We start from the raw sequence: 18,225 nt of genomic DNA, 5'->3' as shown, positions 1-18,225 counted from the left end.
TGTTCTTACACGGAGACAAGGTTCGTACAAAAAGGCACATGTTTTTCGGTCTGTGGTTCGTAAATCAAGAAGTTTGTACAATGGAGTAAATAGAGGTCTCACTGTACTTTCTAATGGACTTTTTCAGTTTTAAATGGCAAACACTCTTTATTTCCCCTCAAAATGACATTTTATATATTATTTATCCCCCTCTGCTTGTTGCTACTTCAGAAACAATATGACTGTTATCAATGAAAAACACTTCCAAATACTTATGTCATGTCCGTTTGTCTGTGTTTTAGGGAACAGTTGACCATCAGTATTTTGCAGGAGGGCAGTGCAGGCTGTCGAGTGGTACAAAAGTTCTTAAAAATCCTGCAGGTGGTAGTGCAGGAACCTGGTCAGGCTTTCAAACCGTTCCTTCCCAACATCCTCTCTCTGTGCATGGAGCAGGTCTACCCTGTGGTGGCAGAGGTCAGTTGGCTATTACATCATAGTTTGTATCTGCTGTCAATTATAGATAGGTATCGTACAATAGTGTACAAAATTTCGATTTATATTGTCATTTGTGACCACTGAATGTTTGTCATCAATTTCTGTTATGTGACAGCGGTCTTCTCCTGATGTCAAAGCGGAGATGTTTGAGTTGCTGTACCAAATACTTCACCAAAACTGGAGGTACTTCTTTAAAACATCCATTTTAACAAGTGTCCAAAGAGGAGCTCCAGAAGATGCTATGGAAAACGAGGCCCAGTTCACGGCTGCAATGCAGGTGTGTGTATGCATTAGTTTTAAGCAACAGTAAATACAGCAAAAATATATAGTTTATGAACAAAATAGTTTGTCCCACTTCTTGGTGATCTGTTAAGTAATCCATTTAAGGATTAGACTAGCACCCACCCTGTAATAATATTTGGGTTAAGGGAAGTAACATTTGCTTGTCAGTCGTTAATGGAAGAATGAAAAAAATATTTATGTGATGATTAAATATACAAAGTTGAGAAATGTGTACAATAAAATAAAATAATGCAGTATAACCCACAAAACAATATCACATTGTCCTTTGTTAGGGATGTAACAATTACCGATGTTAATTATAAACTGTTGTAAAACTCCTGTCGGTTAGTATTACCGGTTCAAATTACCATAAAACCGTGATTGCGATACTGCTAATTTCCTGGAAAAGCAAACTAGCACACTAATAGCTAACTAGCTTAAATGCTAACAAAAACACAAGACGCATCAAGTCTTTCCCTGTCAAAACGGAACAAAAACATTTAAACTCTCAAATAAAAATAATGTGGCCCTTAAAGGGAAACTTTTGGGGGGGGGATTTTGTCTATCATTTACAATCCTTAGGTAAGCACAAGAACACGTGTTTGTCTTTTTTATGATTTCTAATTCGTAAAATACAGCAAGTACAAGGTGGCTTACAATGCTGTTGATAAGAGTAATCTGTTGTGCAAGTGAAGCCCTCTAAAAACATCCAAAAACCGCCAACAAAAATCTATTTACATCTCATTACCTGAATATTAACCAAATAATCGCAATATTATTATTAGTGCCAATGCAGACAAACTCCTTTTTAGCAGTTTGTGATCACAGAGAGCTAACTATCTTAAAGAGCTGCTGCATCACCTCTTGAGTTGGTTAAAGCTAATTCTATATTTTAAATCATGCCTCTCACTTAGTAGAAAGTTGTGGCCATAAACCGAGATATTGGTCAACTTTGACATTCAAGTTAGAACCGGAAATAATAAGACACAAAGGACGCTTGTTGATTTTTATTTTATTTTTCCCCTCATTGAAGATTACGATTAATTCTTCATCTAAACGGGAAGATATGAACATGCCATCAGTCGGCATCCCAGTGACAATAGACATTGTTTACTAAGAAATGTTTTATGTTCCTAAAATCCTAGTTTGTAATTTTTTTTAGTACTTAGCAAAACTGCTGCATGATGCTTAATGATTCACTAAAGGTTAATTTGTTTAGCAGTAAGCTTCTTAAAGCTGTAGCTTATCCTCCTTGTATTCATTCTCAAAAATATAATGTTCTGATCAATATTTGTCCCAAAGTATTCGTCGTCTCTTATGAAGTCTGCCATAAATAGTAGTAATTGTTGTTGAAGTTAATAGCCGAAGCTGTGATGTGTCTGTGAAATGAATATGCCGGCGTATGCATAAAATGACCAAAGTATGTAAATATTACATGTTATTATGAATCTGTCTGCACTGAATTTATGAGTTGGAATGCATAAAAAAAGAAAAATGTGTGTGTGCTTGTCTCAAATAAGGATAGTTAGTGATAGGCAAAATTCCCAAAAAGTGTAATTCCCCTTTAAGAAACCAGAACAATTTTTTATGTTTCTTCAGCCACCCAGTCGCTACACTACACTGGCCTAGTGGTTTGAGTGTCCGTCCTGAGATCGGTAGGTTGTGAGTTCAAACTCCGGCCGAGTCATACCAAAGACTATAAAAATGGGACCCATTGCCTCCCTGCTTGGCACTCAGCATCAAGGGTTGGAATTGGGGGTTATATCACCATAAATGATTCCCGGGCGCAGCACCGCTGCTGCCCACTGCTCCCCTCACTTCCCAGGGGGTGATCAAATGCAGAGGACAAATTTCACCACACCTAGTGTGTGTGTGACAATAATTGGTACTTTAACTTTAACTTCTGCCAAGGAAAATATATTGTGTGTCGGTTTACTTACAGTCGTCCCTCGCCACATCGTGGCTTCGCCCCGTCGCAACTTTTTTTTAATATATAAAAAAAAAATTCAACCATACGCTACACTTTTTGGCGGTTTTAAATTAAGCATTTTCAAGCATACAATGGCTATATAAACTAAAAATATCAATACTACAGTAGTATTAGCTACTAGAGGAGACTAAATCAATCAGAGCATGCTGTTCAGTATCATGGCCACCGATTGGCTCAGCCTCAAAGCAGCATTACTGTATTGGATTAAATAAGTGTAAATATGAATATATATAGGTGTTGCTTCATGTCTAAATGGCTTTCATAATGTTGAAAAACATTTAGAGGTCGTCAAGTTTTTATGCTCTCGCCGTGAAAATATTTGATTCATGATTGATTCCCACTGCGCAGAAATTCATTGATCACGATCTTGTATGGAACCAATTAAGAGCGATGTACAAGGGACAACTGTATACCTTTTTATTCATATTTTGTTTTATAAATTAAACTTGGTTAAATATTTTGGTCCATGTATGAATACTTTTGAGCACATTCGACAATAATAATCATTTTGATTACAATAACTGTGATAGGAAATTTTCATATCGTTACATCCCCCCTACCCTAAATTCTTGCAAGGCATACTTTCACACCAATGACCAGCTGACACACCATAAATGCATGGTTGTTTGAGTTTTGGGTTGAAGAACCATAGAGCCTTGACCTTAAGCCCGTCAAACACTTTAGCACTATAACAGAAATGGTGAACCAACCGGCCCTCTCTTGGGAACATCAATCAGTACATTTTCATGCACTAAACTAGTCTGATATTTCAAATAATTAGTTTTTTTCTAATTTCACACCTACATGTGAAGTCCCAGTTTTCATGCTCTAATGTGACTGTTGGCCATACGCTGTGTGCTTTCTGTACACTAGGGGAAAATTGCGGTCATTGCAACCTGTTTCGCTATGTGGGAATGTAAATAGAAGAAGATAATGCTACATGCCTTCAAATTACAAGTAAAGTAAACAGTGCTCTGTCTTCATTGCCTACACCAGGCGTTTGGACAGTCTTTCCTGCAGCCCGACATCCACATCTTCAAGCAGAATCTGTCATACTTGGAGTCCCTCAACAGCAAGCACAAGTTGTATCACAGAGTAAGAAGCAGCAGTGATGGCAGTAATAAGCTCCGACGTGAATGTGTCTTTTAATCCCGCTGATCCCTCTCACTTAGAAGCTTTTTCGGACCTCCATGCTCTTCCACTTCATCAACGTGCTGCTGCAGGTCCTTCTCCACAAAAGTCACGATCTTCTCCAAGAGGAAATTACCCTGGCCATTTACAACATGGCCTCGGTCGACTTCGACGCCTTCTACTCTGCCTTCATGCCAGAGTTCCTCAATGGCTGCCAGGGTGTGGACACCAACCAACGCGCTGTCCTTGCACGCAACTTCAAGCTAGAACGGGTAAAAACAAACACACAGCACATTATACGTAACCACTTATTGGAGGACTTTTATTTAAGGTGAACTGCACTTTTTGGGGAATTTTTTTCATCATCCCCAAACCCTAATGTGAGCCAAATAAGTGTGTAATAACTTTGCATTCTCAATAGTGAAACACTGCTTGTAAGATGCATAATAATGCAGGTAATGGGGACGTGATCTATTCAGCCTACAAAGCACTCTAATAAACATTCCAAAACACTGTTTTATATACATACCCCTAGTATATATGGAATTTAATATCAGGCACAATTATGATAACGTAATATTGACAATTTTTCTTTTGTGACAGACTGCTTAACAACGAACGCTACCTCCGCCAAAAACAGCAGCATAGAGAGTACGTTCTTTGTTTTCTACCACTAATCATGGCAGACTTTGTGAGCGCCCTAGAGAGTTATTATCATGTAGCATTATTGCTAAACATTTCAATAAGAACATAAAACAATAACGTACAATGTCTGCTCTCACTGGGATGCCGACTGATGGGAGGGTTGTAGCTTTCACCACGTGCCCTCTTTGAGCAAGTAAATTCAGAAAAAAACCTAAGATTAAACAAAGAAGGATTCCTCGCCATGTTGATAGGGTGTGGATATTCAAAGTTGACCAACTTTTCTGCTTAGTGCCACAACTTTTTACTATCCAGGTGATGTACATGTTTTGTAATTTAGCATAAACCTACTCAGTGGCCTAGTAGTTAAAGTGTCAGCTCTGAGATCGGTAGGTTGTGAGTTTTAACCCCGGCTGAGTCATACCAAAGACTATAAAAATGGGACCCATTACATCCCTGCTTGGCACTCAGCATCAAAGGTTGGAATTGGGGGGTTAAATAATCAAAAATTATTCCCGGACGCGGTACCGCTGCTCCCCTCACCTCCCAGGGGGTGATCAAGGGGATGGGTCAAATGCAGAGGACAAATTTCACCACACCTAGTGTGTGTGACAATCATTGGTAGTTAAACTTTTACTTAACTAAAAAGGCAATACAGAACCAGCTCAAGATACTACTTCTTTAATTTATGGTGAAACACACCCAATGTTATTGGCAATGGAAGATAGCTTGTAGCTAGGGCTGGGCGATATAGAAAAAACTGATATCGCAGTATTTTTAGTCCGAATACTAGCATACGGTATACCGCTATCTTTAAAAAAACAAACAAAAAAAAAACATGCAAATTACTTAAGGTAGCCTCAGTGTTTCACGGCTAGATAACCAGTGTTAAGAGCAGTCAGATTATTTTTGTTGTAAGTAGTAACGTAATGTCTTCTTTATTCTTTAAAAAGTAATAGCCATCACTGTCAGAGCCATTTTTTTTCATTTTGTTTATGAAGTTATGAAAGCTGCTGGATGTTAAGTTTAAAACTCCTCTTCAGCCACCCAGCCGCTACACTACAGTGGCTTAGTCCGCACAGGCTATGGGTAGAGGCACTTTTAAACCGAGTTTTAGTTTAATATTTGACACACGGAGCAAGCAGCAGAGAGGAGGTGTAGTTAGCTTCTGTGTTAAGTCGCTAACAGAGGTGAACAACAAACAGATTAAGTGATACAGTTGCGACGAGAGGTATAGGTTTTAAAGCAAATTGGTGTATAAAGCTGTAGTAGTCTCTCACCAATCGACAAATGCAGTCTGGAGTCGAGAAGTAAATAAATAAATAAAGTTTTATGCGCGTCACAATGCGTCATCAACATGCAAGTGGCGGTGGTGAGCCAAAGAGGATGTGCTTTGCCTGTCATGCGCAGAGAAGATCAAACAGCCGTAACAAAGGTATGTCGGTATTTCTAAAATATATCGGTATTAAAAATGATACCAGTATATCCACAACCCTACTAGTAGCTATTAGTTGGCTACTCGCTAGTGGTCGGAGGAGCTGTGGGAGCAAGGCAAAGTATCACGATGCCAGAGAAATAGTTTCTCTGTTAGCTTTTATAATAACAATGTCGTTATAACTTGGTTATTAATATGCAGGTCACGGCTTGTAAATTGAGCATTTTTGGCAGGTTTTTTTTTATGTTTAAAGCGTTTAATAGAGTGATTCCAATTATCTGCATTGTAATGGCAGTTTTTCACTACTTAGAACGCACATTACAGGGAAAGTCATGTTTGTTCTTGTGGCACATAGGGTTTGTGGATGATAGGAAAAATTCCCAAAAAAGTGTAGTTTCTATTTAATTTTTTTACGGTATCGGACAAAAGTTTGAACACACTCTCACTTATTTACAAACCTCTTTTCCATATGAGTTGGGAAATTGTGTTAGAGGTAAATAAAACAGAATACAATGATTTGCAAATCCTTTTCAACCCATATTCAATTGAATGCACTACAAAGGCAAGATATTTGATGTTCAAACTCATAAACTTTTTTTTTTTTTTTTTGCAAATAATAATTAACTTCGAATTTGATGGCGGCAACACATGCCAAAGTAGTTGGGAAAGGGCATGTTCACCACTGTTACATCACGTTTTCTTTTAACAACACTCAATAAATATTTGGGAACTGAGAAAACTAATCGTTGAAACTTTGAAAGTAGAATTCTTTCCCATTCTCGTTTTATGTAGAGCTTCAGTCGTTGAACAGTCCGGGGTCTCCGCTGTCCTATTTTACGCTTCATAATGTGCCACACATTTTCGATGGGAGACAGGTTTGGACTGCAGGCGGGCCAGGAAAGTACCCGCACTCTTTTTTTTTTTTTTTTTTTTTTTTTTTTTTTACGAAGCCACGCTGTTTTTTTTTTTTACGAAGCCACGCTGTTGTAACACGTGCTGAATGTGGCTTGGCATTGTCTTGCTGAAAAAGCAGGGGCGTCCATGAAAAAGACTGCGCTTAGATGGCAGCATATGTTGTTCCAAAACCTGTATGTACCTTTCAGCATTAATGGTGCCTAGCATATTCAAATGAATATAGGTTGAAAATGATTTGCAAATCATTGTATTCCGTATATATTTACATCTAACACAATTTCCCAACTCCTATGGAAACAGGGTTTGTACATTATTTGTAAATATGCAGAGAGATACCACATGTGTTTTGAGAAGTGTGTCTCTTCACATTAAGGTGGACTTGGCCATATTGTACTAAATAGCCGGTATAGATGTATACTGCTTTTCTGTGTCATTACTTCCACCTCTTGTTCTATAGCCTTCACACAAAAATAACCCAGAGTCGTATTTTACCTCCAAAATTTTGGTCTGAACTGTATGACTTCAAGGTTTCTACTGTTTATAATCAAGTCAACATTGACTATTAATCCTTTTTCTTTTCTTTGAAAAGGACCTTCCTTCATTCACTCAAAGTGTGCAGCGGCTGGTGAACGACCTTCGCTACTACAGACTGTGTAATAGCAGCCTGCCCACTGGCACTATTAAGCTTTAGCGTGACTGAACCACTTGACAGCTCGACCAGGACGTCCAAGGACCACCTGCGCTGACCACTTAACTCAACACTCCAAATTCAAGCTTTGGATCGTGAGTTCAAGGCTTTCGGAAAGTTGAGGATGCTGCTGTCTCTTTGATTTCTACTGTAGACATTTGGCACATTGTTGTTGTTTTTAAACTAGTGCCCACCGTATTTGTCGCCAATTGGCAGGAACTGTATATCTGGTCTGCAGACCCGGACCAGTCTGAGCCAGGCCTTCTTTTCCACGCCTCGGCCACAAAGCCGAGCTGGGACTGAGCACTTTCAACTCATTTTGAGTTTTTGAAAAATGTCTGCTTTTATCCATTTTTTGCCTTCAGGTTTTTTCATCTCCAAAGGAGACAGACTCAACTTAAGATCTTTCATATCATTCCATTATGAAAAGGAGAAAACTTGCTTCATTTAATAAATTGTTTTTTAGTAAAAGTTCAATTAGATTGTATTGTGACTTTTTGTAATGTTATGAGAGTCCTAACAAATTAATGACGGTTATTTCAAGTTATTTAACATTTCTTAAATTTAATATGTTTGTAGCAATATTTGAGAACCCAACAAGGGCCAAATAATTGTGTATCCTCAATTCTGATGAAGATTGGACATTAGTTTTGTCACCACAAACAGTTGCATTTGAACTGAAGTGAAGTGAATTATATTTATTTAGCACTTTCAACTAGTGACTCAAAGCACTTTACATTGTGAAACCCATTATCAAAGTTACATTTAAACCACTGTGGGTGGCACTGGGAGCAGGTGCGTAAAGTGTCTTGCCCAAGGACACAACGGCAGTAACTAGGATGGCAGAAGCGGGGATCGAACCTGGAACCCTCAAATTGCTGGCACGGCCACTCTACCAACCGAGCTATACCGCTAAGTTGGTGACAATGATGTGTAGTTGAAGGTAGTTAAAAATAGAAATGAGTTCAGCGTCGGTGGCCCTGCCTTTTTAATATGCCAGTAGAACCCTGCCTTATTTGCGTTCTCGCCTTCGTTATAGTCTCTTATGCTATAAATCAGGGATGGGCAAACCACTTACTGGCCTGGTGGGCTTTTTAATCTCGCCCGCCAAATAATCGAACAAAATTAGACAAAATCTGTTTTGAGAATTGCCAGAACAAAATTGACACTAGACTTCAACCTATTGGAAAAAAAAACAGTGATCAACAACACTGCTCCCACTAACACTTGTTATCCCTGTAATACAAAGTTTGTGTTTCTTTGAGGTTCTAATATATTGATGAAAAATGCATGTATAGCCCATCTATGAGAAGTTGACTTTACTCTCAACAGATATGATATGCTTTGAAATGCATCATGTGCATCTGTCAAATTTCAAAAACCTATGTGGTCCCTGAGCCAAAAAGTTTGCCCACCCCTGCTCTAAATCATATAAATAAATGTTTCATCGTAACTTAAATATAAATCGTTTTGATAGCACTATCTGCAGGAGGAAAAGAATGCAGCAGATATATCTCCAGATTAGAGGAAAAATTACCTTTCTAAGTACAATATTGTATGTAATGTAAAATGTTTTGATGGCTCTATGTGGAAACAGTTGTGGTCAAACGTGTACATACACTTGTAAAGAACATAATGTCATGGCTGTCTTGAGTTTCCAATAATTTGTACAACTCTTATTTTTTGTGATACAGTGATTGGATTGCATACTGTGCTTGTTGGTCACAAAAAAACATTCATGGAAGTTTGTTTCTTTTATGAATTTATTATGAGTACTAAAAATGTGACCAAATCGGCTGAGTCAAAAGTATATATACAGCCGTGTTAATATTTGGTTACATGTCCCTTGGCAAGTTTCACTGCAATAAGGCGCTTTTGGTATCCATCCACAAGTTTCTGGTTGAAATTTTGACCACTCCTCTTGATAAAATCGGAGCAGTTCAGCTAAATTTTTTGGTTTTCTAACATGGACTAGTTTCTTCAGCATTGTCCACACATTTAAGTCAGGACTTCGGTATGGCCATTTTAAAACCTTAATTCTAGTCATTCCTTCACCACTTTTGACGTGTGTTTGTGGTCATTGTCCTGTTGGAACACCCAACTGCGGCCAAGACCCAACCTCCGGGCTGATTATTTTAAGTTGTCCTGAAGAATTTGGAGGTAATCTTCCTGTTTCAATGTCCCATTTACTCTGTAAAGCTCCAGTTCCATTGGCAGCAAAACAGGCCCAGAGCATAATACTACCACCACCATGCTTGATGGTAGGGATGGTATTCTTGGGATTAAAGGCCTAATTTTTTTTCCTCCAAACCCATTGCTGGGTATTGTGGCCAAACAGCTAAATTTTTGTTTCATCCGACATCACATGGACAAAGGTAAAACCTTCTGGAGGAAAGTTCAGTGGTCAGATGAAACAAAATTTGAGCTGTTCGGCCACAACTCAAGACAGCCATGACATTATATTCTTTACAAGTGTATGTAAACTTGACCACGACTGTGTGTGGAACTGAATGTAGAAAGCATTTTGATGGAGTCAACGTCTTTTTAAAAATGAGTTAAAAATAAAAAAAAGGTTAATTATGTATTGGTTCGGAATTGGAATAAATACAAATCGCGATTCGGATGTGAATCGATTTTTTCTGGCACCCCTAGTACTTCGATTCACATTTAAGTGAGGTGTTTAGAAATGTGACGTTTGCGAACAGGTCGATTTTTAATTATTGTTTAGTAGGGGTGTGGGAAAAAATCGATTCGAACACGAATCGCAATTCTCACGTTGTGCGATTCAGAATCGATTTTTTTTTTTTAAATCGATTTTTTGTTTGTTTTTGTTTTGTTCTTTTTTTTTAAATCAATCCAACAAACCAATACACAGCAATGCCATAACAATGCAATCCAATTCCAAAACCAAACCTGACCCAGCAACACTCAGAACTGCAATAAACAGAGCAATTGAAAGGAGACACAAACACGACACAGAACAAACCAAAAGTAGTGAAACAAAAATGAATATTATCAACAACAGTATCAATATTAGTTATAATTTCAGCATAGCAGTGATTAAAAATCCCTCATTGACATTAGACATTTATAAAAAAGTTTTAAAAAAAGAAGGGCTTACACTTGCATCGCATCTCATAAGCTTGACAACACACTGTGTCCAATGTTTTCACAAAGATAAAACAAGTCATATTTTTGGTTCGTTTAATAGTTAAAACAAATTTACATTATTGCAATCAGTTGATAAAACATTGTCCTTTACAATTAGGAAAGCTTTTTAAAAAAAATCTACTATGCTAGCATGTCAGCAGACTGGGGTAGATCCTTCTGAAATCCCATGTATTGAATGAATACAGAATTGTTTTGAATCGGATAAATATCGTTTTTGAATCGAGAATCGCGTTAAATCGAAAAAATCAATAAATAATCGAAACGCGACCGATATTGAATCGAATCGTGGGACACCCAAAAATTGGCAGCCCTATTATTTAGTTGAATTGTCAGCATAATTTGATGTAAAAAAAATCAGTTCACAAAATGCAAACACACAAAAATTCAGTGTCCAAAAAACATTTTGTAAAAGAGACCCAAAATAACCTCCATACTTTACTGTGTGTTCTCAGCAGAGCTCGGTAGTGACCCGGCCTAATGGAGACCTTGGACTCATGATTCTTGATTTACTGTTCCAATCATTAACCCTTATTACAAACAATGCCTTTTCTTGCCAACTAAGTCCCCAAAAAAAGCAAAAAATTAAGAAAAAGAGAAGTTTAGTATTAGGCTTCTCAGACAATAAAGACCATCAGCTTTTAATTGACATGGATAAAAGATGTAAGCAGGTTTTCACCACCTTTAGCCCTCATGAAATATATGAGAATGATCAAATAACAAACGCGCTTCTGGCACCAGTGGAGTTAAACATGTTTGTAGACAAACAAATCAAGTCAGAAGAGGTCAAACCATGCAGGGAAGACTCGTGAGTTTAAAACTCAATAATCAGAGGACTCGAACGCACGGATATGTTGCTGCAGCGCGCTATTTTCTCCCCACTCTTGTCTCCATGGAGGGTTCAAGCCTCCGCCAGGAAGAGGACCTTAATGCCTCCTCGCTTCGCCGCTACGCTCAGAAACAACTCCGGTATGTAAACAAAATCACATTTTTTGTATTTCACTTTTAAAACATGTTAACGTTGTGTTTTGCAACCCACCTGTCCGTTGGACACAGCGATGAGGAGGAAGAGTTGGGAACTATTTGTTTACGCACATAGCGCGTATTGATATTAAACCTTTCTTCACGTCACGTGGTACTGTCCCGGTTCTATTTGGTCACGTGTGTTTAATTGCTAGCATGCAGCCATCTATTAGTGTGGCGGGCTCTGTTATACTCCACCAAACTATGTAAGGTAAGTGTAAAGACAAGTTTCAGAGAGATATAGTCAGATAATGTTTTTTTTTTAACGGTAGATAAGTTTATGATCCATAATACAATTGTAAATATATTGTAGAGAACAGTTTATCGGCAGAATATGTAACTCGAAGAAGGCTAGCTCGCTTGCTAGTTAGATATTTAGTTAACTATACTTAGATTTCTTAAAAAAAAGACTATAAAAACACACTATTCTGTGTAATTATTATATAATTTAAATAATTTAATTGAAATAAAACATGTCTTGTCAACACTAATAGTACATATTATTATTATTAGGTTGTTTCTAGTTGCATTAAGTTTGCCGGGTGCATTTTTCGCTAGGCAGAATAAAAACCCAAAACCGACAACTGGATTAAGGAAATTACTTCAAAAACAGCACAAAAAGCTTTTTAAGGCCTCATATAACCTACCGTTTTTCATCAATTTCAGATACAATTTGGCCTAAAAATTTAATTATTGTTTTTTCCCCCCATTTTTTCCCCCTTTTGAAAGAAACCAATGAATACAAATGACTGAGGTGATTTATAACCCATTTCACTATTTGATCAAAAAATATAGTTTTAAAAATGTACTGCATACATTCCATGTAGTCTTATTAAAATTATAATTTTGAAAAATTGGGTTCTATTTAGAACCGGTAAAAAAATGGACTTTGTATAAAATATTTTCCAAAACTGTTCCAAAAAATTAAACTAGCTAATTCTGTCATATTGGTGGTGCTTTTGCTCATATGCTCACAATATGGAGTATTACCGGTAAATTAAATATTTATTTAAATAAAAAATGTAGCTTTGTACCGCGATGAGGTGGCGACTTGTCCAGGGTGTACACTGCCTTCCGCCCGATTGTAGCTGAGATAGGCACCAGCGCCCCCCGCGATCCCAAAGGGAATAAGCGGTAGAAAATGGATGGATGGATTTAGCATTGAGCTACGTGTGTGTGAGTCTCCGCTAAAGAAATAAGACAAATTACGGTTGTCTGTTCAACATATTCCCGCTTAAAGCCGAACCACCGCCAGACGATGGACCCCGTGCTGTTTTTCTTGGGAATTATTCTTCCTTCATTTATTACCAGATTCGCACCTTCTTTCTCTCGTATCATCCCTGCTAGGCGAGGACGTATACGTATGTGACGTATGATGTGATAGTATGTGACGTGTGTAAGTTTGTGCGCCTGCTTGTCTGTGAGGAGAGACAGGAAAGAGTGAGAAGAGCATGTAGTGTAATGCCCGCAGCTAAAAGCAACTGAGTGAAAACATATACTCGAATATTATGATATAGTCATTTTCTATATTGCACATAGAAAAACCCGCGATATATCGTGTATATCGATATATCGCCCAGCCCTAATATATATACAAACCCCGTTTCCATATGAGTTGAGAAATTGGGTACGGCTTTCTCCCACCTCCAAAGAAATGCACCTAGGGATAGGTTGATTGGCAACGTTAAATGGTCCCTCGTGTGTGAATGTTGTCTGTCTATCTGTGTTGGCCCTGCGATGAGGTGGCAACTTGTCCAGGATGTACGTCGCCTTCCGCCAGATTGTAGCTGAGATAGGCACCAGCGACCCCCGCGACCACAAAGGGAATAAGTGGTTGAAAATGGATGGATGGATGGTATGTCAATACTAATTATTGATAACACAGAACTGATTTTATATGTTTGTATGAATCGTTTTGAGCCTTTTTAAGGAAAATCATATAATTATAGGAAAATAGGGCTTCACGGTGGAATAGGGGTTAGTGCGTCTGCCTCACAATACGAAGGTCCTGAGTAGTCAGGGTTCAATCCCGGGCTCGGGATCTTTCTGTGTGGAGTTTGCATGTCCTCCCCGTGAATGCGTGGGTTCCCTCCAGGTACTCCGGCTTCCTCCCACCTCCAAAGACATGCACCTGGGGATAGGTTGATTGGCAACACTAAATTGCCCCTAGTGTGTGAATGTGAGTGAATGTTGTCTGTCCATCTGTGTTGGCCCTGCGATGAGGTGGCGACTTGTCCGGTGTGTACCCCGCCTTCCGCCCGATTGTAGCTGAATTAGGCACCGCGACCCCAAAGGGAGTAAGCGGTATAAATGGATGGATGGATGGATATAGGAAAATATATGATGATGTCATTCCGACCACGCCCCACACCCTCAGGTATTATGGCAATGTAGGGGAAACCCTGCATTATTGTCAAATGTTAACAGCGACATCATGCTGGGTAAGCCTATTCGCTGCAGAAAAAAAAAATGTAGTAGTTGAATCAGTTACAGGTTTTATTTCATGATGTGTAGCGAAGTTTTTTTATTTTTCTTCCAAAACTGTCCTAGATAAAGTCTTTGTCTGCCACCAGGCCTCCGAGATGTCAAGGAGCGGACACTCGTTGCTGTCAAACCAGACGGCGTCCAGCGTCGCCTTGTGGGACAGATCATTCGTCGTTTTGAGCAAAGGGGTTTCAAGCTGGTGGGCCTGAAAATGCTGCAAGTATGTATTTCACCATCCGTCGGCAGCGATATTTGTGCTGTAGGATGTTTTTAAATGCTTATATATGTGTGTTGGGAAGGTGTCAGAGGAGCTGCTGTCTCAGCACTATTGTCAACTGACACAGAAAGCATTCTACCCCAGTCTGGTGCAGTACATGACCTCTGCTCCCGTGGTTGTCATGGTGAGCGCTTCCCATCAACAACAGTGCTAATCAAGCAGACTTTGTGAGAGCCAAAAACAATTACTTTGAGAAAAATGTAATCCAGAACTTTATATTTTTATAATTACCTTAATGATTATTATATAAATATGTTACTTGCTACCTCACACTGAATTGTTGGGCTTAAAATGCTATTGCCGTGGGTTTAGGTATGGGAAGGTCACAATGTGGTGCAGGCATCACGTGTGATGGTGGGACCCACCAATCCTTCTACTGCCCAAGCAGGAACAATCAGGGGAGATTTTAGCCTTCATGTCAGTAGGTAAGAGTTCAGAACCGGATCCGGTGTTTGTTTTTTTTGCGAGCAGATCTGCTATCTCGCTGAGGAATAATGATGTGTTGTGATTTCAAGGAATGTGGTCCATGCCAGTGATTCCCTAGAGGGAGCTGAGAGAGAGATTCAGCTGTGGTTTCAAGGAAAGGAGCTCCTCAAGTGGGAATGTTGGGACCAGACTATCACCTGCGAGGAGTGAAGATGCTGAGCAGTGAGGATCAGTGATGCTACCTCTTCTCTTGCTGCTAGTTGAAAAACGGTCCTCTAACCGTGAGCCTGAAAACCATGCTCAGTATTAATCCTTGCATTATTCAGCTCAGGAATCAAATAATTGTGTAATTTAAACGACATAAACAACTCCACCTAAACAGGTTTAACATTCCTATCATGGCAAAATGTGTATGTTACATAAAGCTGTGGGGATTGATTGCAGATTTCTGCAATTACCTATATCTCAGAATTATGTTTTTTGCATACAGTTCAGTCAAACTTGTACATATACTCATTCTGGGCTTGAATGTATTTTTTGGGCCTCTAATGACTTATTTGAACTGTTTCATTGAATGATAACAAAAACAAAGTACACAGTGTAACAGGATACATACAGAAGTACAGTGACATTAGTCATATAATAAGGGGTGCTGAAGGTTCCAGACTGTCTTTTAACTTGACAAAGCCAACCCCTATTTACTGGAATAATGGCAGTAGAATTTAGGTCTAAAACTGTACATGTGTTTTTACAGGGACCATGCAATGAAAGCATTAGACGCAAGGTAAAAAGGCTCTGCACCAGATTATAGTGTTCTCACTCATTTAAATCTGTAGTCCATGTAGCAGGCAAAATAATTTTCACTTTAGAAACACACATACTTAAAGGGAAACTGCACTTTTTTTGTAATTTTGCCTATCGTTCACAATCATGAGAGACAAGAAAAAAAAAGGTTGGGTTTATTTTTGGCTTTTTAACCAAAAATGGCTTGTTTTATTTAGGTGGCTAGCAATGCAGCCAATGTGAGCAATCAATTCTACCTCTAAATCACTTTACAAATGCATTCAAAAAACGTCAACAGTACTTCATTTATGTTCCGTCACCCGTGTAATAACCAAGCTGTAGCGATATTGTTTTTGTAAGAGCAAACACTGAGGAATTCTTTTTTTCTATCGTAGTGCTTTGGTATTAGCCATAAAAGCTTGCTACGGCAAAAGATAAGCTTGCTTCTACAAGAACATTAAAAACTTCTGGGTTTGTAATGCCACAACAGTGCACTAAAACACTAATTTGTACTGACAGAAAAAAATTAACAATAACATTATAGTATCTGTAAAGTATTAGCCCACATTTCTGTATGCACTGTAGTTGTAATGACACATATGGCGTGCTGCATGTATCATGATGGATATTTAAAACGTATCTGGTTCAGCTAGCCGGGGACGGTTCCTGTTGATTTGGGGTAAGCAATCCATTTATGTCAAAATAGCTTGGCTCCAAATTCAAAATAGCATGATAATCGCTTTCATCCCCCTCTCCCTGGCTTCTAAAAGCAGCAGTATATTTAGCTTCAAAAGTAAAAGGTTGTGAATCCTCATATATACAAAAATAGTCATCTTTGTTGTCTGTTACCAAGTCTGCCATGATTAGAAAACATACTTGTGTATGATTTTGGAAGTATTGACACAAGTTGTTGCCAGAAATCAGACATGTGCTGCAATGGAAACAGACATCAATGCATGGAATAAATCAGTCCCGGAAATGATTAAAACGATCAAAATACGATACATATTGTACATATTGTTACAAACGTGTTTGTTACTACATATACCGGTATACTTGCACAGTGTATATAAAATGTTGATGGAGGGTTTTGAAGTTATTTTAGAGGGCTTTGAAGGCTACATCAGTGACTCCCATTAAATGCATCTCTCAAGCGTTTTTTTTCCCTCATCTTTAAAATCCATCCATTTCCTACCGCTTGGAGCCTATCTCAGCTGCATTCAGGCGGAAGGGGGAGTACACCCTGGATAAGTCGCCACCTCATTGCAATGCCAACAGAGATAGACAAGTTTTAAAAAAACACATGCCTGTTCTTGTCTCTTATAGTGATTGTGAAGGGTTGGCAAAATTTTACAAAAAGTGCAGTTCCACTTTAAAGCACAGACTATAAAACACAAAAAAGAAACATGCATGCTGACACACTTGGTTTCTTCTTGTCCAGGACTTCAGGGCTTGTTTGTACAAGGATTGTAGTGGTTTCAAAGTTGTGTTTTTCTCTAATGACCAGCATGATATGGAGTAAAAAAAATGCAATATATCATGACATTCAAAGTAAGTTAAGATGCCTAGGTAGTGAATGAGAATGTGCAGTATTGTATTGTATTTCAGGGTGCAACTCATCTTATTTGTGTATTTTAAATTTAAGTGTGGAATCTAATGTAACACCAAGATACTTAAACTCTGTGACATTATAAATATATACAGTATGTTCCGTAAACTGACTCCTTAGATAATGCATATGTTTTGGTTTGATGGAAAAATGCATTGTTGCCATTTTGTTGATGTTCAGGGTGAGGTTCATTCAACCATTTTCCACCTTTTCGATTACACGTTAGCTTGTTAGCCACTTGTTTATAGTCTTTTCCATGTGTATGGATGCATGCATCTAAGTGGTTACATCATTGTCACAAATTGATGGAAGGAAGGCCAATAAACACGGTGAAGAGCAGTGGACCTAAAATGGAACCTTGTGGCAAACCCATGCTAAGAGCTCTCAGAGGTAATAGTTTGGTATTTGTAGATAGTTTGCATCTTGTGAGGTTAAGGATTCATTCTGTCAAGGCTTTACTTAAATCTCGAGAATTGGCTTCGACTACACCCACTTTGTCCAGATTAATTTTTTATCATCTGAATTAGATAGCAACATGGTGTTCAGTTGAATGGTTTGTTCTGTCACCAAACTGCATTTTGTGTGTTTCACCACTTGTTAGATTGACCAATACTTACAACAATGTGAAAGTCCAGGCCCATAATTGATATGACAGTCATTCTCGTGGTGAGTGAATGGAAACTTCTGACAGGAACTTAGTTGAGATTCAGGAAGCATACAAACTTAAGCAGTTAAATTTTAGAAGAAAAAGAAAATAATATTTTTGCAATGCTTTTTAATATTCTCTATTTCTACTTATGCTATATCTTCCAGAGAAAAGCAGAAACATTTTAAAATACTTTGACTTTTTTATTTTTTACTGTAATCTCAGTAATTTTAACTTGAAAACATTTGTGGT

The 18,225-nt window shown here is 38.3% G+C and overlaps 2 protein-coding genes across 6 annotated transcripts in view; both read left to right on the top strand.

Annotated features, from left to right (window-relative positions):
* The window catches only part of xpo6 (exportin 6), a 47,297-nt gene extending 39,263 nt beyond the window's left edge, over window positions 1–8,034 (top strand). For all 4 annotated transcript variants that reach the window (XM_061885038.1, XM_061885040.1, XM_061885037.1 and 1 more), the window contains 5 exons: window positions 282–453; window positions 590–751; window positions 3,743–3,841; window positions 3,919–4,149; window positions 7,459–8,034. In XM_061885038.1, the coding sequence (XP_061741022.1) occupies window positions 282–453; window positions 590–751; window positions 3,743–3,841; window positions 3,919–4,149; window positions 7,459–7,560 (766 nt within the window). In that variant the 3' untranslated portion in view covers window positions 7,561–8,034. The remainder of the gene's footprint in view (window positions 1–281; window positions 454–589; window positions 752–3,742; window positions 3,842–3,918; window positions 4,150–7,458) is intronic.
* A 3,480-nt stretch (window positions 8,035–11,514) lies between these two features.
* On the top strand, window positions 11,515–18,096 carry nme4 (NME/NM23 nucleoside diphosphate kinase 4). 2 transcript variants are annotated; one of them, XM_061885557.1, is made up of 5 exons: window positions 11,515–11,694; window positions 14,322–14,452; window positions 14,532–14,633; window positions 14,822–14,934; window positions 15,025–18,096. In XM_061885557.1, exons 1-5 carry the CDS (start codon window positions 11,577–11,579, stop codon window positions 15,143–15,145), a joined length of 585 nt encoding a protein of 194 aa, XP_061741541.1. In that variant the 5' UTR covers window positions 11,515–11,576; the 3' UTR covers window positions 15,146–18,096. The 2 variants fall into 2 exon arrangements, with proteins under 2 accessions (XP_061741541.1, XP_061741542.1); XM_061885558.1 differs by lacking the exon at window positions 11,515–11,694 and adding an exon at window positions 11,835–11,959.
* The last annotated feature ends 129 nt before the right edge of the window (window positions 18,097–18,225 follow it).

This window comes from Nerophis ophidion, linkage group LG23 (assembly GCF_033978795.1).
Source record: "Nerophis ophidion isolate RoL-2023_Sa linkage group LG23, RoL_Noph_v1.0, whole genome shotgun sequence".
NCBI classification, from domain to species: Eukaryota; Metazoa; Chordata; class Actinopteri; order Syngnathiformes; family Syngnathidae; genus Nerophis; species Nerophis ophidion.
This window is presented reverse-complemented; position numbering and strand designations above follow the sequence as displayed.

What these genes read in the sequence shown, in the direction of transcription:
- nme4 (XM_061885557.1), top strand. Translation starts at nt 11,577, where the DNA reads ATGTTGCTGCAGCGCGCTATTTTCTCCCCACTCTTGTCTCCATGGAGG. An exon ending in TGGGCCTGAAAATGCTGCAA is followed by an intron (nt 14,453 to 14,531) that starts GTATGTATTTCA and finishes TGTGTTGGGAAG; the next exon opens with GTGTCAGAGGAGCTGCTGTC. An exon ending in CTGCTCCCGTGGTTGTCATG is followed by an intron (nt 14,634 to 14,821) that starts GTGAGCGCTTCC and finishes CCGTGGGTTTAG; the next exon opens with GTATGGGAAGGTCACAATGT.